Source organism: Glandiceps talaboti, chromosome 14, assembly GCF_964340395.1.
Source record: "Glandiceps talaboti chromosome 14, keGlaTala1.1, whole genome shotgun sequence".
NCBI lineage: Eukaryota > Metazoa > Hemichordata > Enteropneusta > Spengelidae > Glandiceps > Glandiceps talaboti.
In genome coordinates, this window is record NC_135562.1 from 11,225,134 (window position 1) to 11,251,359 (window position 26,226).

The window sequence follows — 26,226 nt, forward strand, 5'->3', positions numbered from 1 at the left end:
CCATCAGAAATTTGTATATGACAATGTAATGTTATGACATAATATTTTAGTTACCAATAAATTCCACATGACACAGCACTATGCTATTGATTCTAAACCTCTTTCTACATATCCTACCTCCTCTTTCACACTGTGTCGACTTAAGATTGTTTCTAAATAAAGATTTCATGTTCATCATGTATACCGTTATGCATTTTAAAAATTAACTTGAGTTGAAAATTTGGCCACAGTTTATACTCACTGCTGTTTTAAACTGCAAGAAAGTATGATTTGTTTAATTCCAAGGTAAGATACTTATAATGAACACAATGTGATACAAAGTGATACATTTGAAGTAAAATGTAACAATACAGGTAATAAACACAAAATCAACAAGCATAAGTGAGAATCTTTTCTTTGCATTTAATCGCAAAAACCAATAATATTGATTGCAAAATATCTCAAAATACAATATATGAATTAAGTGTATCGCCGTGACAATGAAAAATGACAGCACAACATGTTTAGCTTTATAGTATTACTGAAATGGTGAGTGGTATATTAAAATCAATATCATATGAAAAGAAGAAAAAATGGTTACATTCAAGTTAAAATGTTGCAAAGATAAGAGAGAATCCTGTTTATTTTGTTTTAATGTAGATGTTTATAATAAGTGTATTTATAAACTACTTGAGTGTACCATCTGTTGTGTTAGCATTGACAGATTCTTGAATTGATCATGTAATTACAATATATGTATTGTTACTGGTAGTTTTTCCCACCCTGGTAATTAGAGTAAAAATTCCATGCCATAGTACTCTCGTTCTTAGCCCATTAGTTACATTCCATGCCATGGTGACAAACCCACTATAAAGATTGGTGTATGTTAGCATTGCATCAACCTCAATTATTGAGTGCTTTTTGTAAGTTATATTATCACAGTACCTCTCAAATCTAGATGACACGAGACAAGATGACACTTATTAAAGTCAAGATGACACAGTGTTGTACATTTTATCACCGCAACAACCTCGAATATTGAGTGGTTGAATTTACAGTACCTCTCAAGTTGAGATGACAACGTTGTATATTTTACTTCTGCAACAACCAACCTCCAATGTTGAAGTACTAATATTGATATTGATATCTCTCCTTTCAAGTTCATTTACATTGTTTAGTCAAAAACAAGAAAGAATTCTTATTGTTTCTGGTCAGGACAGTTTGTCTAAAATGGTGCGACAGTGCAGTTTTTTTTTTATATTCTCAACAAACCTGTCTCTCAATCTACTATTTATGGCAGTTACTGTTCTATTTATTTTACTACTTTATTAGAGCAAGTGTGTATGTGGGGCAGATGTCATTTGTTTGTTCAGTATTGGCTCTGCAGCTGTCTGGGAGGGTTATTTTTGTGTTTCCCAATGGATCTGCAGACTGCATGGGCTGGGCAAAAACACACAAAAAGACTGACGGGGGGGGGGGGGGGGGGGGGTATTTAATTTAAGTGATGCACATGCTGAGCAGAAACAATTCTTTTGTGTTGTTTTGGCCTTAGCAGCGAAACTAAGTATTTTGAGCATTTCCTAAACGTGTATTTTTTTAAATATGTAAATTTTCTTGTAGTCGTATAAACAGAATTTGATATAAATGAAGCAAAATACCTTGAAATGTTTTGTGAAAGTTTTTACCTTGACCTGAAATAAGTATCAAAATACAAATCCCTCTGAGGCATGTTACTATTTTTAGTCTCCTGTGTGAGTGCTGCTGTGCTCTCGTCAGCAGAATTTGGCTTTCACACAAATTATTCATTTCAGTTGAAATTGAAATTTGAAATATTGATAACAGTAAAAATGAAATCCTGTAAAAATTCATATCTTTGATGTGGTACTCATTTAAAAGTGTTGTCTCTATTCATCCTGTTATTACTACCAGTGAAATACATTTTTCATATATTTATTGTATGGCCTAATAATAAAAAAAATTGTTTGGTTCCGGTTACCCAGCCCCCGCCTAGTCTTCCAATCTGTAATGGGTATACATCTGATGAGCAGAAACCAATAACACAGAGACCATATGGAAAACATAACTATCTGAACTAGACGCTCACATATGAAAAAGATATATATATATATAAAATAAAATAAAAAATCAACCTTCCCCACCCATTTTAAAATCGGGTGTAATCAGAACCAGACATTTTTTTTTCGTTCAGCCTATGGTACAAAGGGCAAGATATGATACAAAATATTTGTGATTTTTATGCCGGAAGTTATCTAGTCTAGACGTAGACTGAATTGCTACTCAGTTTATGTTGGGCATATTTTATAAAGTAGTTTGTGTATAAGTTACTTCTATCATATAGTGTATTTATGACAAGTTATTTGCATGTTACTTCAAGTGAAACAGATAGTTAAGCAATATGTATACATTATTGATCACTTGATAAATATGACACATATTTGTGTGCCGTTCACTCGTGTGTGACTGAAGAGTTTTTAACAAGACTTGCGTCTCTGTACCGGTACCATGGTTACAGAGAAGTAGAGTTGCTTTTATTGTTACCATGGTGACATGGCTTGAGTTTCTCACTTGCGTCTCTTGTTGCCATGGTGACGGAAGTCGAGTTTCTTTTTACCATTACAATGGTGACATGGCTGGAGTTACTCACTTGCGCCTCTCTTTCGTTACCATGGTTTCTTTTGCTGTTACCATGGTGACATGGCTGGAGTTTCTCACTTGCATCTGTTGCCGTGGTAACAGCAGTAGCGAATCTTTACATTCGTTGTGCCTCTACTGTTACCATGGTGATAGATGTAGAGTTCTAAATCTGTTACCATGGCAACACTGCTTTCTCTACTTGACATGTGCCTCCCTCTTGTTACCATTACATTAAATGTAGAGCCTCTTTTATTGTTGTTATATAGATAGAAATACATTTTTTTTTTACTGGTAGGTGATAGGAATGGAGGTTTTTTATGTGACTTTCATTTCTCTACTCGTACTGTGATCATTTATTATACAGGACATTTCTCTACATAGCTCTCAGCAATAACTTAGTAAGTCTAGCAGACTTGCTGGTTTATGCATTTCTACACGTAGATTGTTATTTCTTATCTTAGTATACGACAACATTCTTATCAAACATTCTTTTTAACAAAAATTGTACTTTAAGGAAAAATTTTGGCAGCATTCACCTTAAATTTAGACTGGAATTATTGAAATGATAATAAATATGAACTCGCACACAAAATTTTCTTCAAAAAATAATCACAAATCTGAAAAAAAATGAGAGATCATGAAGTGGCGTCTGTAGTTTTCTTTATAGATGTCTGCAAGTGAAGGCATTAAACAAATTACGTATCTTCCTACAGTAACCATAGTAATAAAACCAACAGACTTTTGTCTAGAGGCTTCTTCTGATGATTTTTGAGACTTGCTAGATAGACAAGGAGACAAACATGTGATGCAAAATCCTATTACAGTTTAAGCATAATTTGTTTATGTATGTGAATGAGAACGACATGTCCCTGACCTGACTGGCACATCCAACAGACCAAATGAACGCCGTAAATGACTTTATAAGCTGTGTAATCCAGTATTGAGGTGATTGACACAAATCTATGTTAAGTATAGTCATTTGGATTCCAAATAAATGAGTTGCCATCACTTGATACTATTTTCTCATGCTAATAATTGGGTCATCCATTACTGAAAGATTGGCAGGCAGGTCTCTCGCTAACGCTGCCGATATTTATAGGGTCCAGATTGACAGGTAAGACTCTGCAAACATTGCTGATATTTATTTATAGATTGATTGGAAGGCAGAACTCACCAATGCTGTCAATATTCAAGGGTTTTAGATTGACAGGCAGAACTCTCTAACTGTCAATATTCATAGCTTTTAGATTGACAGGCAATACTTGCCATTGCTGTCAATATTCATGGCTTTTAGATTGACAGGCAGAACTATCTAACACTGTCAATATTCATAGCTTTTAGATTGACAGGCAGAACTTGCTAAAGCTGCCAATATTTATAGCTTGCTTGGCAGGCCTTGATATATGTATAACTTCAAAATTGACAGGCAAAACTCGCTAATACACCTTATATTCATTACTTTTAAACTGACAGTTTAGACTTTTTCTTGCTATTTATAGTGTACTATACATGGTGTACTGAACATACTAATACGTCAAATAAAAAGTAATATGAAAATCTTTCAATTTGGTAGTGGAGAGATTCATATAAATAAGGCCTAAAAAAAATATTTGTTTGGTTCCGGTTACCCGACCCCCACCTAGCTTTTCACTGCAGGCTGTAAACTTTTTAAAAACTTTTTTGAGGAAAAATATAAAATCGCAAAAATTAGCAAGTCTCACAAGAAATATTGGGTGCGGAAACTGACATCAACTTTAAAAAAAAAAAAAAACTTCTTCCAATCTGTAATGGCTGTACATCTAATAGGAAGAAATAAATAACACAGGGACCATTTGGAAAACAAGAACTAGACACACACATGGAAAAAAATTATAATAAAATAAGATAAAAAATCTATCTACCCCACCTATTCTAAAATTGAGTGTAATCAGAACCATACAATTCTTTTTGTTAGGCGTAAGCAGTGCCAGATATTCTATACTAAGGGGCCTATATTACAATATACTTTCAATTTTGGTAGTTAGAGGAGGTACCTTTGTGCCGAGTGCCAAACATATACCTGGAGTCCTATTGAAAACGGACCTTTGTAGGATGGGTTGTGTTAGCTTTGTGCCAGAGGTCATATGAAGAATCCTCCATGGATCCTGAAATCACAATTCTCTGAAATCATATATCGGTTTTGTGAACTATAAAATGTAATGAATAATGAATGAATAGACAAATCCAGTATAAGGTGTGTCATCTTCGCTTTTATAACACTTAACAGAGAAATAACCTAGGGGGAGAACAAGTAGGGATCTTGTTATTGCGATAACATTTCATATCCTTTCATTGACATTGATGAAGAGATGTCATACAAAGTGTTGAATCTCGTTGTGAAATATGAAATGTTAAACACGTCATTTGAAATTACAACTGCTAACATCAGAACATGGACGAACGGAACCTGTTACAAACAGGGGGAGTACACAACTGAATTGGATTAATAACACTTGGCACAGCATGTTGGAAGTATGGAGACTTGTATTACGTTCCATTCCATTATTTGATAAGAACAGTTTTATGGCCACTAATATAATAGTTCACAGTTACAAACAAATTTCCAGTTCCCCTGGTGTTTCATGTACACATGAAGAGGCCGTAAAACTGTTCTTATCAACTGATGGTAGTACAAGTCTCTGTACTTCCAACCTGCTGTGCCAAGTGCTATTACTCCATTTCATTTGTTTACGTTCCCTGTTTGTTCCGCTTGTCCGCGGTCTGATGTCGGCAGTTGTATGATTGTTATAGAGTGAACTGAATCCCAGTGTATCTAAAATTTAACCTAAATTGATGAAGATAGGTTGTACTCACAGACAAAATCATAAAAAAAACTCATAAAAAAGCAGTGATAAAAGATCTGGTAATGAATATAGCTCGTTATTTTTGGTACATTCAAGCAAGGATAATATTGTTTTCAAATATGAGTTATGCACCAATGTTCTTGTAACATGGTATACATTAATTGTAACCCAGGGCTATGTCATAACGAGTTATGGTAGCGTCTCTACAATATGTATTGCGTGTACCTACTATACTGCTATAATTTATTTTAACAATGTAGAAAAAAAGTTATAGTACTGACTCAGAGCGTCTCTACTGCATGTATCACATGTGCGTTTACTGCTGTAATTGACTATGACAGCATTGGCAATTGTCAAGCGACTGTGTTACATGTTTTGTATGTGTGTACTTTTATTATTTATTGTTCAAGTGCATTGTTTGAAAGTGTTGAGTTATGGTAATGAGTCTGCTTTATTTATTACAAGTATGTGATACATTGTAACAATATGATAAATGTTGCAGTCACAATTGCAACACTGGGTTACAATTAATGTATACCATATCACATTTATGAACTTTTTTTGATACGCAGTAAATAAGTGAATGTATTGCCTGTACGAACTTCCATGATATGCCATAACATCTGCATGTATTTCGTTGACAAACTACCAAATGATATGCAGTAACAAGTGAATGTCTCCTAAGTACAAACTTCCATAATACCCAGTAACAAGTGAATAGGAAATAGTCTAGTCACTGCTGTAATTTACATGCAAGTATTGTATTACCTACTTCTCAGAACACATCAAGGCCGACGCATGTTCTGAACTATTGATTCCAATGTTTGTGTTCAGTGACATCTGTTGTCTAGCTGTACATTTGATTTTCTGTTCACAAAAAATTTTGTAATTATTATTCATATGCTAATTAGAATAGAAATTTATGTAGATACATTTTTTCTCTCTCAAATGTACTAGACCTGACCCCCCCCCCCCAATCATTTTCAAAATTTGGTAATTTGTAAACAAATATGTTCATTATTTGTAAATATTTTTTCAATTTTAGACAAATGTTCTACATCAGTTCATAGATGAGGATAAATTCTTTGATTCCCGTTCAAAATTAAGTTGAGATGATCTAAAAAGTTGGAGATGAACTAGAATTTCTGTGAAATGATTTTGGCAAGAAATTTTAAATATATGACAAATAATGAACTTGATCACTTTTGAGCAGAATTTTGGTATCAAATTCATGGACGACAATCAATACTATCAAATCAAAAATGAAATTGAGATGTGTCAACATTTGACAGAAAAATTAAAAAATTTGTTGCATGAAAGTAATTTGGGCAAAAATGAGTAAAATTGGGTACTGTTGAGCTGAATTTGCTATGATTTTGGTCTCGAGATATGCTAAAAGGTTGCAGGAAACAAATATATGTGTTCAAGTACTGTTGAAGAAAGAAGAAATGTTGGTGGAGAATGTTCCAACTACTAGTACTAATGATATCGTGTCAACCTAAATCTACTTGAAATGCTGATAGCAACGGTGGTACTCAGCTGATAATCATCAAACTACTTGTGTAACTACAATAGTATTATTATAGCTAAGTAGATTTGTATATCAATATTTCACTTTAATGATGTTGTTTTTATGGGTATCTACTTCGAGTTTTGATAGCAATGGCTCTATCTACTCCAGTTTGACAGCAGTGATGTTACCCATTGTCAAACAGATAGGTTTTGAAACCATGCTTGGAGACCAAAATGTTTTATAGTTATTTCAAGTGAATGACATCTGTATGTTTTTATACTCTCTGAGCGAGTTCGGTGGTCGTGTGATGAAACTCGTCATCTAACGATTGTTCTCATGTTTTACTCTTCAAGTGAGTTCGATGGTCGTATTGTGATTACATTCGTCTGTGTTTCATTCTTTAGTGAAAACAGTAGTCATAAGTGATAGCACTCATCTTCTAACATTTGTTTATATTTTACTCTGAGTATTAGTACAGTGGTCATAAGTTGTTTATGTTTTAAGCTTCGAGTGAGTTCGGCGGTGGTCGTAAGTGATGCTACTTGTCATTTAACATTTGATCACTCTCTCCAGTGCGTGTGTCGTTACTCTTTTATACAGAAGATATTATTATCAAAGTTGAGTAGATTTGTGGATGAACATTTTTTTCTTCAGTAAATGACATTCTATCTAAGCATCTCTACTACAGTTCCTTATAATAGCAGTTGTGATGATTGTTTCAGAGTTGATCATCTGTAAGTAGTGTGTAGTTTACGAAAACCGCCGCTTAGCTTCTCTTTTTATTATCGTATCGCTTATCATCATCTTTAAGTGTACGTTTTGAAGCCTTTGTTTTCGAAACGATGAAGCTTTGAGATTTATCTGATAACCAACAAGTGGTGCAAGGATGTAGTGTTGCCATAGAAACCATTTCAAAGATCAGTGATAAACGAAGTATACAAACTACTTGATGGCGACATCTGGAAATATGTTTTTTTTTGTTTAAAACTAGTGTCTAGACAGGATATTTTAGGATCGTGATAAGTCATTGGTTTCCCATAGCAACCAGTGACTCATATTCACAGTTTATCTTACAGGAGAAATGAAGTTGCCTTGGTGTTTTGCCCATGAGATATGATGATTAGAAATAACCACAATTTCACTCTAGACTAACAATGAACAGAGACACAGCAAACACAACAGCTGTTTTCTCTTTTCTAATGAACACTGAATATTTCACTTTACCTTTCTTAAATATTTCCATCTCTATGGCAACAAGGTTCAGAAAACAAACTTTAACAACTGACGTAATATAAACGAAACGGCTACACACTAATGAACAATGCTATACAGCATATGACCAAACATGCAGTGATAAATCGCAACAGGTATTTTTATACATAAGCCATCAATGGGTGTGTAAATGGGGCAACGTATATTACTATGGCAACAAGGTTCAGAAAAAAAACTTTCTTTTTAAGAGCTAACATCACTATGGCAACAAAGTTCAGAAAACAAAACAAAAATTTCTTGAAAAGTATAGTACCACTTATCTTTCTAACACCTGACTTCCATCGCTATGGCAACAAGGTTCAGAAAAAAAATACTTTTATCTCTTTGGTAGCAATGTTTGTAAAATGTAAACTTGCTTAATCATAATAAAATGTCAAAAAAGAAATTACTCTATATCTCTTTTCATCCTGTTGACAAAAGTATACAATGTACTGTAATTGAAACATGGTGAGGTATAGAATTGTACCAAAACAGAATCTTCATTATTTAGATTAAAAACTCGGAAAGTTAATTAAAAAATATCGATGATAAATTAAGAATTGATAAGGAACAGTGCTCTAAAAAAAAAAATAGGTTGTAGTAACCCAACAGGTTTGTATGCAAATTTTAATTAAAATAAATTCCGACATTGGAATGCAGAGAACCATACAAAGGGTGAATGAGCTTTTCGGTCAAACCTTCAAAATTTGTCGGCTAGATGGATGAAGCTTATGGCGATGACAAAGTGTTAAGTGATAGATATGTAAAGACAAAGTGATGTGTATCTGGCAATCCCATGTAGAATATAGATATATAGATATGTCTGTCTACAAAAGGCATGATTCGTTTTTGGCAGGTGATAGGGTATATGTTTTGGTAGGTGATGGAGTAATCCAGATTAGATATACGTAAATATTTTTTCAGTCAATGTGTCGTAGACAGTTGGAACAGTTTACCAGAAAGGACTATTGCTACTACATCAGTTAATCATTTATTTTAAAAGCATGTATTGATAACCACCTCAGAACAGTAAGGGGGTCTTTAAAAGCCTCAATGGCTTCCTTTAAACCCTAAGTAAATTCATGGTAAATAATACTATATGTTTGATGTGTACAGAGTGTGGTTAGTTTTAAAGTAGATGGTTAACATGGCATATTTAGTTGTAGGTTTCAGAGCATGGTTGGTTTTGGTCATGTACATGATTAGTTTGGTAGGTCATATCGGCTTTGGTCATGTCCAACACATGATTAGTTTGGTAGGTGATATCAGTTTTGGTCATGTGCAACATGTGATGAGTTTGGTAGGTGATATCAGTTTTGGTCATGACCAACACATGATTAGTTTGGTAGGTGATATCGGTTTTGGTCATGTCCAACACATGATTAGTTTGGTAGGTGATATCAGTTTTGGTCATGTCCAACACATGATTAGTTTGGTAGGTGATATCGGTTTTGGTCATGTCCAACATATGATTAGTTTGGTAGGTGATATCGGTTTTGGTCATGTGCAACATGTGATTAGTTTGGTAGGTGATATCGGTTTTGGTCATGTCCAACATATGATTAGTTTGGTAGGTGATATCGGTTTTTGTCATGTCCAACACATGATTAGTTTGGTAGGTCATTGGGAGCACAGTCAGATTAACAAGTCAAGGTTTCATCTTGTGATTATGGTCACGTCATGCCAATTACTACACAGGCTGTATGTACGCATGTTGTATTTGGAGTTATCTGATACTTACAAAATCAATACCATAATAACCTGGATAGTCTTATTCATTTCTCATATCTCTGCTTTTCTCTCCCTTTTGAAATTATTATATATCAGCTGAGATGCAACGAACCACTTCATTAGCCAAGCAGGCTTTCTTGTTAGTCTGCCTGGCATGGCTATTGTTCACATTTCCATTGTATACACACACAAAAAATATCAAACAGGTTTTTAAAAAAACTACTTGATTGGAAATCAGAAGAAGCATTGCATATGCTACTATCAGTAGATCAATGTTATTTAGTCATAAAGTAGTCACATTGAGTGATTGCAAAATCCTTGAAACTGAGTGAAGATTTATGGTGTTAGTATAAGCCAGGTTCAATGTCTTCTGTGCCGATGAAGATAGAAGAGCTTACATGAGTTAAAAGTCAGGGTCAATGACTTTACCACATTAGCATCTTGCTGCTACATTAACCATCGTAACTCTTAAATTAAATTTTTTTTGTTTTTCCGTAACTTTTTGTCACTTCTCTTATTAATTTTAGACAGAAATCAAAGAAAATATGAATTATTAGTTCATGACCATGTTTTCGATTTAAAAAATATCAGGTTTAACAATCTTGGAAAGAAATTTTTTTCGCGTTTGTTGTTTTATGGTCAGGTCATTGGTCATAAGGGAATCCTGTCTATAGAGACACACAGAATCTAAATAAAGTCAAGTTCAGAATTTATGGCTGATGATAACAAAGATAGGAGAATTGATTAATCTAAACAGTTGGGGGTCCATGTTTTACAGATGATAGATAGACACAATATTGATTATTTTAGGTTTTTGTAAGATCTGAAGTACCATTGAAAGACAGTTGGTCTATCCTTGAAGGGCGGCAGTTCAATACCTGAAATTTATATATGGAATTTATTGACCTAAAAAGTCAGGGTAAAGATCTCGAAAGTAATTGCCAGGCAAGACGTTGATTCTTTTGGGGTTATGTGCCATTGAAGGGTGACAGTTAAATTTTTAAGATTTATATATCGACTTGAATTTTAATTTGACTTGATAATTTGAGAAGTCAGTACCTAAATCTCAAAGATGATAAACAAACAAGATTTTGATTAATTTGTGTTTGTGTAAGTTTACAGGAGAAATGAAGATACCTTGGTGTTTCACTCATGAGACGTGTTGTCTACCCACACAAAGAGAGACAATTTCAAATGCAAAATAAACAATTCTAGAGGTGGCATGCACAGTAAGAATGTATATTAGGAGTGAAGTTACCATGTTGATTTTCAGTTTTGAAAGTAAACAATTGAAGACATTAAAATCATCAAGTCCATATTGAATGTTCTACTGTAAAAAAATGCCAATGCTTTATCACTTTTCAATGTGATTGGGTAAAAGATCCTGCTGTATGTGTTGTGTCTCTGTATTTGTTAGTCTTGAGTCAAAATGTGTCTAACTTTATGGGAAAACATATCCCATGAGTGAAACACCAGAGCAACTTCAGTTCTCCTGTAAGACCTGATGTAAACCTAGAAGGGCAGTGAGTGTATCATTGACGAGTGGATGGTTCAATACCTGAAATTCATATATGGAATTGATTAATATACAAAGTCAGGGTCCACTTCTCAAAGATGACTGACACGCAAAATATTGATTCATTTTGAGTTTGTAATTCAAAGACAATGTATTGATGAAGGATGGGTCAATACGTGAACTTAATGGAATTGCGCTAAAAAGTCATGGTAAACATCTCAAAGATGATAGACAGGCGTGAGATTGATTCCAGTAGGTCTTTAGTTTTAATGGCAATGCCTTGGTGAAAGGCAGAATATTACTTGAAATTTAAAGACACATCATATTGATGAAAATTAATGGTTATTACCTGAAATTCGAGACTATGTATCAATGAATGGCAGATTAATATCTGGATAACATATTGATGAAGGCAGATTAATATCTGAATAACATATTGATGAAGGGCAGATGTTATCTATCTAAAGACATAGGATGTAGATGAAATTTGGTTTGAGATTTGAAATTTGATACCGACAGAGACCTTAAATTTACGCGAAATTTAAGACAATATATTGATGAAGGGTAGGCTAATACCTGAGCATCGTATTGATGAAAGATGGTTTGATATATGATATTTGATTAAGACAGAAGGTTTGAGTTCAAGCCGAAGGTCAGTTCATGATAAAGTTTGTAAACCAGAGAATGAATTGTTCGATATATCGTGATTACACTAGACCCTTGACTATGATGAATGATTGTATGTTTGGTTAGATGTGATTTATAGCCGTGAAAAGAATCATATGCTGCTATTAATTGTTATTGATCTCGACTACAATCTGTTAACAATATGTAACCTGTCATCTTTCTATCTCATATACTATGACAGAACCCCCATGACGCATGAGTGCTAGTGTGGCGTACTCGGGGTATTTACACTCATGCTTGCAGTGTTTCCTGCGCCCGTACTTTCACGAGCGTAGTGAGTGAAAGTGCAGCAGAAAACACTGCAAGCACAAGTACAAATACCCCTGAGTACCCACAGGGGAACTCTCATGGCATGGGGTTCTGTTATTATTACATATGTTTATCTAAAATGGCAAATTTCCATAAAAATCATAAATATCGTACAGAGCGATCACGTGATAGTGTCTTTGTTTGCATATATCATTTGCATGCAGGTATGCAAAATAATGTTTTCGGTATTGCACTGCAGTGAAAATACAACTAGTATGCTCGTGCACCAGTGCAAGTAATCTCTGTTACATATGTAATAATATGTCACATCAATGGTGATTCTGTCGTCTTTCTATCTCACATACTGCATCATGTCAACAGTGACGTTTCCAAAATAGGTTTGTGTTTGACGGGGACATGATGATTTCTTACACAATAGCTGATCATGTTTGAGCTTCTATTGGACATGTGGATCAAAACAAATTGGATTCTGTTCTGCAAGGAGGTTTTGTATTTGATAAGGTCAAGTTGATTTCTTTCACAATAGCTCCTGTTCACTCAGTATCGGTTAGCTTATAACTTTGGCCCTGATGGGTTTTGACGTTGAATAAACATAGGATAGAATTGTTATACCAGCTAGTTCACCTCCATGTGACTGGTTGTATCATATTTCTGCTTATGAAGAAACATAATATCAGTTAATATCCTGTTAATATCATAATAACCTTATGTGTCAACAAGGCGTTTGTTTTGATATCAAACACAAGCCATGTTGTAGGTATATGAACAGAAAATAAGGAATTTATAGTTATACCTTGATGGTTCCATATAATGACAGTGTGCATCTACATCATTGGTTCTGTGGGCTTGAAATAAGAGTTCAAACATTGCAAAATACTCATGACATTCAGCTTTGTCATTCATCATAGGCTTGCAGTTGGAATCTTATGGAGGAAGATTGTTTTCTTCTGCTGCGCCTCGTCTGTGGAATGAACTATCAATTGAAATTCGCGAACAAGTTACAATTAGCACATTTAAAAAACACTTAAAGACTTACCTGTTTTCTAAAACATTTTGACTGTACAGTGCCTTTGAACTCTTGTCATAGTGGAATTGGCGCTATATAAATTGCATCGATTGATTGATTGATTGATTGCAGTGACAAGGCCCCTTATGTCACTCCTCATCTTTGAGTCATAGTGACAAGACCCCTTATGTCCCTCGTCATCTTTGACTCATAGTGACAAGGACCCTTAGGTCACTCCTCATCTTTACTCATAGTGACAAGACCCCTTTATGTCACTCTTACTTTCAGTGGCTTAGCAAAGGAAAAACATCAGGGAATAAAATCTGTCTAAGCTCTAGTCACCTAAGGGGTTTTGATAACTTTGTTATAGTTTAAAAATAGGTTTTTCGTGGCATATGTTCACTTCTGTCAGTTTCCCAAATAATAGTGTCGTTCCTGCCATGGATTTCACATCTCTGTCTAACAGAAGACAAATAAAAGCAACCTGATGTAATACACAAAATGAGTTCAACTGAAAGCAAATTAAAGGAATCCTATCAATTTCAGCTACTCTATGCCTGGTTTTCATTTGAACAAAAGGAGGAGCACGCTTTCAGTTAATCATGTCATAGCATAATACAACATATCATTGGATGTGACATTCTTTCATTACCCCAATATTTTCAAAATACGGAGTTGCAGGATGGAATTTCATTAATTCATTCATTGCCTATTAGTAATCCAGTAGTTACGTTGTCGACCCTGGATTCACAAAATATCAGTCCATAGTGTAAACCTGCATATTTTCACGACTAGAAAATTTTGCGATTTTACAGTCTTCATGTAGTTCACAAAGATTAATTTTCACTAATAACCATACTGGTATATTGCATTATGCAGAAATATATATTTTTGCTACTACTTATTTTCGCGTTTTTGTTTTGTAGCGAAATTAGCGAAAATAAATCTTACGTGAACATTTCCAGGTTTACAGTATTTTGCAAAGAGGTTTGCATTTGAAGAGAAAATAGATGCATTCCTGTCAAGAAATGTCTTGTCAACCTTACTACTGAAATCACCCATATGTTTTCCAGCACAACTTGCCTTTGATAAAACTAAATAAATGCATTCCTCTCACACAAAGGTGCCTTGTTCAACTTGCGGCTTGACAAGAAATCACCCGTATGCTTTCCAGCAAGGCTTGGCTTTGATAACAGCGGGTTAACCCAGTGTGTCAGCCAATTTCAATCCTATGTATTGATCAGCTACATTGGGCTGAAGAAGACGGTGAAAAGGTTTCTAATAGTGCGTGAGTTTGTGACCCTGTCAATAGTGATACACAGGAAGCACTGTAATGTGTATAATTGACAGAACTGACAACACAGCAATGATAAATTGGAAAGCCATAGTAATTGGAAGTTTCAATGAAGCAGAAAAGGAGTCGGTGTGCTAGCACACACAATAGCATGTATACTGACACTGACATTTCTATTAATAGTGTAGTGTCAGCTAAATCAATATGACTTGGGGTGTTTGTATCAATATGACACTGACAGTTGCATCAATACAACAATGTATACACATTAATACGACAGTGTAAATAGATTCATCCGACAATATATACGCATCAATGCAATAATGTATATACTTCAATACAACAATGTATATGCATCAATGCGGCAATATATACGCACTATTAAAGACAACAGTGTATACACGTCATTGCGACAATGTATACACAATACGACAGTGCATACACATCAGTACAACAATGTATACGCATCAATGCAATAATGCATACGTGTCAATGCGACAATGTATACACATTAATGCGACAATGTATACACATTAATGCGACAATGTATACACATCAATGCGACAATGCATACGCATCAATGCAACAATGCATACACATCAATGCGACAATGCATACGCATCAATGCGACAATGCATACGCATCAATGCGACAATGTATACACATCAATGCAACAATGTATACGCATCAATGCAACAATGCATACGCATCAATGCGACAATGTATACACATTAATGCGACAATGTATACACATTAATGCAACAATGCATACGCATCAATGCAACAATGCATACGCATCAATGCGACAATGCATACGCATCAATGCGACAATGCATATGCATCAATGCGACAATGTATACACATTAATATGACAATGTGTATATATATATTGGTACGATAATGTTGGCCACATCAATATGACCGTTATATCAACACAACACAACACTGACATTCATATTGATGCAATAATGTCTGCTAGATCAACAGAACGCTCTTCGTATTACTGACAATCATATCAATGCAATAATATCAATGTGTTCATTATTTGCATAGATCAATCAATCAATCAATCAATCAAGACTATTTATAAAGCACCTGAATCTAATACACAGTAATGTTCAAAGGCGTTGAATGATTAAAATCAGTAAGGTTGACTAAAACGCCCTTATGTGAAAAAGTGTAGTATGGTAGCGACTGGTAGTGTCATGAATATGTAGTTAATACCTGACTCACCGATACTGACAGTTTCAGTCACACTACTTACTGTTTTTGTCAGTTACATTACAATGTCACAACCTCTTTATCAGAGATGCCACGACGCTAAATATTGATGTGACACTACACACTATGTTACTCCAAACGTCCTTGTATTTAACTTCCTGGAAAAACAAAGGTAACTGACCCGATGAATTCTGAAGGACGTACATTGTTCTTGGGTTTCTCTGACATACTTGCGATCGACATAAAACGTGAACAAATCTGTCTTGAGGTTCATCTTTAATGATATCATCACAAAATAATATTCTAAATGTATTTCAACGACTGATTCATTCTGAATGTCATTAAAATGAACCCGTAGGACTCAGATAGCTAGAAGTGGAAACGGTATTTTGAGGAGAAAGGGCTCTCCTAGACCGCGTATTGTTGATAATTATCAAGCAAAGTAGTAGTTGGCTTGGACAGCCGAAGATAGCTCTTCTAATGCAGTGTATACATTACGCCAGATGATTAGCCCCTAAAGCACTTACTCGTGATATGCTGTGTGTGTATGGTGCATTATTTCCATTCATCGAAGTCATTTCTTAAGAATAGTATTCAGAAAGTACTAATTAATTACCAGCATCAAGTCGTGTTCCAATGCACAGTCATCAGGGTAGTCTTGTCAAAAGTCTACTGTGATAGCTAGAGTACTGATAAATATATCTAGACTTAATAAGTAAAGGCATTCTGAGAGTCGACGTACACAACTAAATCAAATCTGAATAGTGGTGTCTAATGGCGCCAGAAAGTCATGTCATTTTAGTCCATAAAACATCATACGTTGTGATGTTTAAATAAGTGTCTAAAACATTGCAGTTTACTGTTTTAAATCTGTGCATAAAACATCTCAACAGTTATGTTTTTAATCTGTGTGTTTAATATTGCACCCTTTGCCTTTTTTAAACCTTGTGCAAAACATCGCACCATTTACATTTTTAATCTGTGTGTAAAACATCACACCATTTACTACTATCCATATAGGTAACATCGCATCATTATCTGTTTTAGATTCATATGTAAAGCATTTTTGACTTATATTTTCTAAATCATTGTTATTGTTTTAATTCATAATACATCATACTGTGTACTGTGTTCTATATAAAACATCATTGCATTTACTGTTTTGTTCATCAAATATAGTCTTGTTTACTGTTTGAGATCCTTACGTAAAATATCGTATCATTTACTGTTTTAAATTCACATACACTTTACTTATCGTACCAGATCAAACATGAAAGGTGTTACTGATTCCTCGATTAAAATGCATCGGTTTCAACCACCCTGGTTTAACAAGTTTTAATAGTCATTGCTACTGTGATCCTAGGAGAGCGTAGTAATTTGCTCACAGACTAAGGAGAAATGACAGTAATTTGGCACAGTTTAATTTCCATGCATGGCTTCCCACTCGTTATTTATTCATACATGTTGTTTTTAACCTAATTAAATCTTGGAAAGTACCACACTACATCTTTTCATTTAGACATTTAAAAAGAAATTCTACCTGTTACTGTATTATTTGGTGACTTAAATTTGTATCCATTAAACTCAAAGAATGGTACAAGAATTCAGTGGTTGTCATGAATAGCATGATTTTCAATTCCAGCGATGTCACCGTTCTACAAAAAAGAAAAGATGCATGAATAATTTCCTAACTGGCTGTACTTTTTATGAGCACATGATGAAGCTATGAGGCAATACTTGTATTGTGCAGACTCTAGAGATTTCTACTTAATATACGTATTCAGGGTTGCCTCACTTGAATGCTGATCAATGTTGAGTTTATTCAACAATGCCGGTCCAAGCTTTGTTATCCCCTGACTTTTACAGTCACCTTATATCACAATCAACTTGTATCACAATCATTGTTACTCTCATTACATATGCAAACTTTACTCATTACATATGCAAACTTTACTCATTACATATGCATGATCTGTAACATTAGGCTTTGATATAACAGTTGGAAATGATTTTGAAAATGCCTTATTTTAATATGCATATTGTTTTATTTGATTAGTGATTTTACTAAAAAAACAGGGTTAATTCAATATATTGTATCTGACCTATATGTTAAAAATGCAAATTACCTAATTAAATATACATAATACATAGATGTTTGATCTTGATGCTCAACAATAAGTAGCAAAGGTTCTAAAGGCAAGTTACATGAATCCACCACAATTGCTTGAGTTTTAAAACATGGTAACATGCAAATCAGCTATGTATGCTTTACCTGTCAAACTTTGATGTTAATGCATAACAAAAAGTACCAGTGGCTTGACCTAAGCTATTTTGAAAGTCATTTGAGTTAGCCAAAAATGTTTCAGTAATTGGTCTCCCTGTATTAATATGCAAATTACCTAATTAAGTAAGCGTAGTTCATAAACTTAACATTTTAAATCCTATTCATTAAATTCTGATAAGTTGGATTTAAAAAAAAGTGTAATATTAGAAATTAAGTTTTTCTCTTGATTGATATGCATTGTTACTCTCATTACATGTGCAATCTTTACTCATTAATATGTAATCTTTACTCATTAATATGCAGTCTTTATTCATTACATATGCAATCTTTACTTATTACATATGCATGATCTGTAATACTGCCATTAGGCTTTAATATCACAGTTGATCAATTGTAAATGATTTAGAAATTGCCCCATTTTAGTGTGCATATTTTGTAATTTGATTAGTGATTGAACTAGAGAAATGCAATTCACTTTAGTCACTTCATTTCTTGTCAGTGTTAAACTTGTGTCACAAATTGTGGTTGCTTTGGGAGAAACAGATCACATGACTCAATCTTACATGAATATGCAAATTTGTTCAATTCTACCCAATGAGAAGCCATAAATGTGAAATGTTTCATCTGGGAAGTTTCTGATAATGCAATGAATGCAATGAATGTATGCCCTGCATGAACTATGTCAAGCATGTAGCACTAGTAATGCATAATGCATCCTGGTGTCTGAAAACCGTTTTAGCTGATGGCGACGAGGGAAATTTTTTTTACAAATTACTCGGGAGATCATTTTGAATGGTCTAGATGAAATGCAAGAATTGAATTGAACAGATTGTAAATGAACTGCTTCCTCTTTCTTTACCCATGCATATTGTGACATTAAAAAATACGTGGAATCTATGGAAAGGAAAAAATCATGGAAGCTGTCATTTTTACAGGGTTACAAGGTCTTGACATTTTCATTAGTAGCTTACTTGTCAACTGACTGTCAACATGTCTATTAGATAAGTCAGATTCTGTTTGATGTTAAAGAGTTAATGTCAACATTATAGACAACTTACACACCTGTGCCAAGACATCTTAAGTAAAGAAAATTGTGAATCAAAACCAGTGATAACAAAATCATTTTTATAACTAAACTCATAATAATGTTAGTTTGACAGTGTCAACATTTTAGTCTTTGTGACATGACTCAGAACATTGAAGAAGAAGAAAAATAAACTGCTTGAAAACATCTGAACTGGGAAACTTTGTAATAGAAATCATAGATTTTTTTGTATGGTTGCTGTGGTGATTTGATGGTAGCTATGGTGATGTCAAATGAGTTTATACAGAGTATTGTAGGAATTGCTTTGAGTTGTCAACTTCATTTGATTGACTGTCAACTGACAAAAAAACACTGCGTTAGAATAATATGAAGGCAGTAGTTCTGTTCACCCTGTTCTCATGCGACGGAAAGAAATCCAATCGTTTAGATTAATGTATTCGTATGGAATTCACTTTTGACTGATTATCAACTTCCCAGACTTCAGTCTTACGTGATTATATTAGAAGTGGTCTAATCAAACTTGGTGCGGAACAAACGTATGATAAAGAAAACAGTTTTATGTTTTGCGTCACTCGTACGTGTGAAATTCATCATCGATATGATTATACAACTGCCAAGATCTATAGGCTGTGTAATAATAGCAGGAACAATTTTGTCAACTTTAATATTTATATAACTCTGTTTTTATATTAATATGTCATAGATATGTCATCTACTGATTACTAAACGTGATTAGCTGTCCTTCATTCTGATATTTGATATCGGTGGTGTAAATATATGGCAGTTATATAGTTACGCTGTCCTGTTGTCTTCAGTCCAGTTATCAGATAGGGCACAGTAAATTTATGAGTGTAAGTCACTCATGTGTCTTGATGGTAGATAAAGAAATTGCACTGGTGGCAGGTGGTAGCATTTCAAAATGGTGGGTAATCCCAAAAGCTGAGAGATTAGGGTTCTAATTGTGAGAGAAAAGTAGTCTTCAAATGCGTTTAACAACTGATTAAAACAGTCTTTTAAGTATTCTCTGATGATTATCCTGTAGTTTTAACTACACAATAAAGTCAGCAGCGCGCTAGACCCCGCTAAATGCCTAATCCCGACCCCTCTTTTTCCTTTTTTCCAATTTCCTTTTGCTAGCTTATCGCTTCATTTCCTTGCTACCTCCCTCGTCTTTCATCCAAGTCAGGATATGATCAAATCGGCATAGATTGACTAGATCTGTGTCCATACCATCTACTACTAATCCCTGTTTGAAAAAGCACCCTGGCTGTCAAAGAATGCAAAATCCCCTATTTCAGTCTTACTGAATATCGCATAAATTAATGTCACGATAGTCGCTGGAATCATTAGTCCATTGCCATGGTAGTTAATAACTTTAAGCTGATTAAGAGATCTTTTCATTCCTTTGCTAAAGCGATTTCTATTCAAAATCCATTCTTCAAACTTATAACTGATTTCCTTACGATTTAAATATATGACTTCGTCCATTCAGAATTGATGAATTATATATGCGTATAGCATGTGTGCCCACTTGAAATATCATCGTCACTGACCGCCAAGATATGCCATTAAACTTTAGTCATAACTAACTCGATAGTGGTAAATGGTAGGAATTCATCATCTTTATCCTCTTCAAATTGATAAATTGTCTTTGCTGTGTTTTGAACGATAACCAAGTGATGCGTCAGTATACGGTAACTTAAGTGTTACTTCTCTCCTGATGAAAATACATTACTTGTTCGTTTTGTAAATTGATAACCGAGATGGCTCTGATGAATCGTTAGATTAGGTTTGTGCATGACACATTCAACTGAATCTTGTTCATTTCAGGTTGACAAAAAATCACCTGATAGTTTTCTATAAAGCAGATTCTGTGTTTTTATGTTCAGAATTTATGAATCATCATGGAATTGATGGATAATCTTAGTATTTATGTCGTAGATGGATGTTGTGGCATCACATCTCTGATCTAGCTATCTGACTCGTACTTTTTTAGTACTCCTTCAAATCAGTCAGAGATTAGCGTAACTGTTACAGTATATTTCTCATTATAACACCTCAGAAATGATAGATCAGTCAGCCTGGAAAAAAATGAGAGTGTGTGTGTCTGTACATGTTGGTAGTAGATGAGCACGAAAGAAGCTTGAATTTATTTTGCGCCTGAGCAGGCTCTTTTCACAAAATTGAATTGAACATACTTTCAATTTACAATGGTCTGGATTCTGTAGAAACGACAATTAAAGTCCGACATATACTATGTAAAGAACCACTTGATTGATATTATGGGGTGTGAAATTTCAGGGCTGAACAATAATTTTCACCAATATATATGCATATGGCATCACCACCTATAGTTTATTTGGATTTTTTGGGTGGCTGGTCAATTTTTAAAAAAACATTGCATCAGAATTAAGATATATATATCAGTGAGGAACATTTAAATAGATAGGGCCTCGATTACCTCATGCTTCTCGGCTCTACATTGAATGATTGCAAGGTCAGCATGCATAGAAAAAGTTGATTAAAATCAAGCAGCAAAATGTAATTCACTCACAAAAAAACAAAAATTGATGTAAAATGACGTTGTTATTATTACTTGTTCTTATTTTTGGTGGCTTTTATTAAAACTGTCAAAAGCATTGATTTTTGATGGATGAGTATGATTGTAGTGAATGTCGGCTTCACAGCAGAGGTGTTAATCGAGCTAAATGTGATTAAGTCTACAAGTCAAAGTATCGTTCAGTTTACCAGGCATAGCTCTTATCTCATTCGAATGCACTTTCTCTTTCTCTCTCTTAATAACACACCACATATTAACTGTCGTAGATCTATTTAAAATTCAATGATTTAGTATTGACTGTGATACTCGCAAGTTAACATGTGCAAATTAACCTACTATATGTATTAATGCTAATGACTGCGGCTTACTTCAACGGTTCCCCAGTGGTGTGGGATCGTCTCAATGTTATAGCCCATTAGCACTTGATATAAAAATCACTCAGAGTAAAAAGTGATAAACTGTGGCCTTATTGTCTCTATGTTGTGTGTGTACCGGTAGTTGATTCCACACTGTCCGGTTCTTCTCCCAAGTGTGCACTTTGAAACTTTCTTGGTAATTTCGCCAATTGATGTCAAACACTGGGAGTTAAGTATGTTGTGTATGCCATGATATTAGCGGTATTTACCTGTGATGTTACAGGGTCAGTTAGGCACAGATAATATGTAGGTTTTCTACATTGTTCCATTATTGTGCGGATTAGTCGATACATCATGGGATTAATTCTCATCTAATATGCTCTTTCACTGAACCGTCACTTGCAGGATTAACGAGTCCTAAAGACCTCTGTTCGCTTTTTAACATTCCGTTCTTCTCAATCCTGTAAGCTTATGAGTGGAAACTTTGAAGTAGTAGCCAGTGGTGTGCAATACACTAAGGAGTTTTGAAAACCACGGCTGTGCAATAGTACTTTCTTTAGAGCCTAATCTGGTATCTTTTCCCTGGAAAGTACTAACTTCTTCTCGGAATCATAAATTAAACTTTAGAAAGTGAACGATGATGACGCAGCGGATAGCAGTAAGATCTCTTGGCACCTGGAAGTCTACAGTTCCGCTAGTTTGATTAAAAACTGAAAAATGCTAGATTTTGATTTTTACAAAGAAGTTTTATTCAACCTTTGCATCCAAACCACATCATCTACTGCAAGGTGAATTCAAACAACTTATGAAATATTTCTAAACTGATTGAGTCAGTCAACTTTGTGTTCGTAATTATCAGAAAAGTGAACTTAGATGATATTAATACATGGAATTTCTGAAGTACTTAGGTAACCTACAATGAATTAAGATAGTTGGGTTATTACTCTTTGCTAAGACCACAATACAACAGACGCGTAGACGCCATCACAATGCTGAGATGCCGTCACATAGTGTAGAGCAAAATTGAAAAAAAAAAAATCATAGAGCAAATTCTTTAGTACAGGTTTTCAGACAAATAGCTAAACAGAAATCAGTTGCTATACGTTTCGTGACTTAAAATCATTCATCAAAATCGAGAAATAATTTTTTTTTTATGTGGGTATTCAGATTTTCACAATAACACTTCTTTCAGTAACTCAGTATTGAACATAGAAATTTCATGTTTGTGCTGTTTTTTTGCAAATGTTTGGGAACGCTGGTTTCAAAGGAGGGGAAATCTGGTAAAATTTATTTCCATACCTTGTCTAATAATTTTAATGAGGGACCATAGTAAAAAAAACAACTTTGGAACGCAGGTAGATTTTACCTGTCAGTTCCAGTGTAAGACTATGGTAGATGAGTGTAAAAACTTTGTTAACATTTTAACTAGTCTGTTTGACTGTTGTTTTGTTGTGAACTGCACCCTTTCTTATTGTTAACACCATGCTAGTCCTTTGTTTAACACAGGGCTGGTGCAGGTATCAATCCTTCCAAGTTCCAATAGGTAGGAACACATAGTGATATGGTGTCAGTCCTTTGTATAAAGCCTGATTCTAGCTCAGTACTAGCCCAGTTGTAAAGTAATACTTGAGCTGGTACTACACGTCAGATTGATAGGCAAGTACAGTTCACTATAAACCTGAAGTCAGTGTCACAGTGATGTTCTTAACACTTCACTAGCCATCTGTTAACACAGAGTTGCTGCAGGCATTACACCTTCCAGTTACTAACGCTATGCTAGTGAGGTCGTAGTGCCAACCAACCCAGTAGTAGCCTGTCAAAAAGCTGTAGTGTACCTCAGAATAATAGTCGAGTAGAGTTCTCTATAGACCTGAAGTCAGTGTGATGTTATGAACACTTCATTAGCCAAGTGTTTTTACAAAGGCTTGCTGCAGACATTACTGGGCCCTTCTAGATATGCTGGTGAGGTCGTAGTGCCATTACCCAGTACTAGCCCAAAGCTAACCTGTTGCTAGCCTTGTTAGAAAACTGTACTATACCTCACAATATTATAGTCAAATACAGTTCACTATAGATCCAGAATTTACACTTAGCAGACTTGTTGTGATAGTAGAGTTCATCAGGGGTTATCAGCAATAACATTCTGTACATATGTATCATTGTTTTCCATGGTACAATGCAGACATCTTGGTAATTTACCATCTATAAATTGTAATTCCAGTAAATTCCATCACTACCTAGTCAATAAATGAACATGGCTAGATAGTAATTAGACAGGACATGTTAGCGCAAAACAATCACAAGTCATAAAAATACGACAAGGACTAATTTAAGAGGTTGTCTGAAAAAAAGTAATTTAATCAGACTATCAATGAATAAAGTCTACCAATATGGCTTACAATTTATGTTGTTGTCTTTAGTATAATCCAAGTTTACATGGTTTGTGCATGATGTACGTGTGCTTGTCGAGTTTTCATTCGTTTCACAACGGTTCTAGTCGACAACTGTTGTTTGTTTGACAAAGTTTTGATTCTTTCAGAGTATGTAATTGTGCTCTGAATGATAAGACTTTGGTATTGCTGAAACTGGCTGCAAGTCTTAATGTGAATGTTTCTGACAAAACAGACTCAACGTGGTGCTGGCAGAAAATATCGATATTAGTTATAGATTTTACCTGATGTTTGAGTACCTAAGCATCATCAGGGATGTGCTACTCTCTCACTATCTGTCTCACTTTCTTGTTTTATGGATTGAAAATGAGTCCCGAATGACCTCAATCGGTAATAATAAACCCCCAGTGATCATGACCACAGCTGACAATTAGCCGCCAGCAAAAATTTTTGTTTCTATTTCCAAAAATAAAAACAGACAAAAAACTATTCTTGTTCTTTGAAGCAACAGAAATGTATGTTCATATCTTTACTTATCCTTAGTTAGCGTCATACAGATACCTGACTTATGCATGCGTGTGTGTGTGTGTGTGTGTATGTATGTATGTATGTATGTATGTATGTATGTATGTATGTATGTATGTGTGTGTGTGTGTGTGTATGTATGTATGTATGTATGTATGTATGTATGTATGTATGTATGTGTGTATGTATGTATGTATGTATGTGTGTGTGTGTGTGTATGTATGTATGTATGTATGTATGTATGTATGTATGTGTGCATGTTTCTGTATGTATATATATATATATATATGTGTATGTGTGTGTATGTATGTGTAAATAATGTATGTATGTGTGTATATATGTAAGTATGTGTGTATGTATATTAAATTAATAAATGTATATATGTTTGAAGGCCCTGCTTTTAGTCTCTGTTTAAATGTGAAATGTTTTTTTGATTGATATTATACTAATGTCTTATCACTTGTGTATTTTTATTTAGATTTGACATCACCGTTGAAGTGCGTACTTTTGCATCAACTGGTGTGATCTTTTACGTCGGAACAGCTGGGAATGGTCAGGGTGATTTTGCATCCCTGCAGCTGGTTGATGGGAAACCATTATTTTCTTTTGACAATGGTGCTGGTGCCCTCAGACTAAGTAGCAATGTTGCAGTTAATGATGGCGAATGGCATTCAGTAAGTCTTAAAAGACCACTTTCTTGTTTTCAATTCAGTGTCTCAATAACGTTGCTGTAATGTTCCGTACATACATGCGTACGTACGTACATACATAGATACATACACATACATACATACATACATACATACATACATACATACGTACGTACGTACGTACGTACGTACGTACGTACGTACATACATACATACATATATATACACATATACATACATACATACGTACATACATACATATACATACATACGTACGTACGTACGTACGTACGTACGTACGTGCGTGCGTACATACATACATATACACATATACATGCATATTTTTATTTATTTATTTATTAAGCCGTGTACACAAGAAGTGACATTGGCAAGAAAATATACCAAATGAAACACTGATATTTACAATGTCTTGAAAATATTAAGTATATC

General features: G+C 34.5%; 1 protein-coding gene across 1 annotated transcript in view; it reads left to right on the forward strand.

Annotated features, from left to right (window-relative positions):
- LOC144445249 (laminin subunit alpha-2-like) overlaps window positions 1-26,226 on the forward strand; it is a 132,392-nt gene that overhangs the window by 75,994 nt on the left and 30,172 nt on the right. Inside the window, exon 37 of the mRNA XM_078134791.1 lies at window positions 25,605-25,800. Coding sequence (XP_077990917.1) covers window positions 25,605-25,800 — 196 coding nt within the window. The remainder of the gene's footprint in view (window positions 1-25,604; window positions 25,801-26,226) is intronic.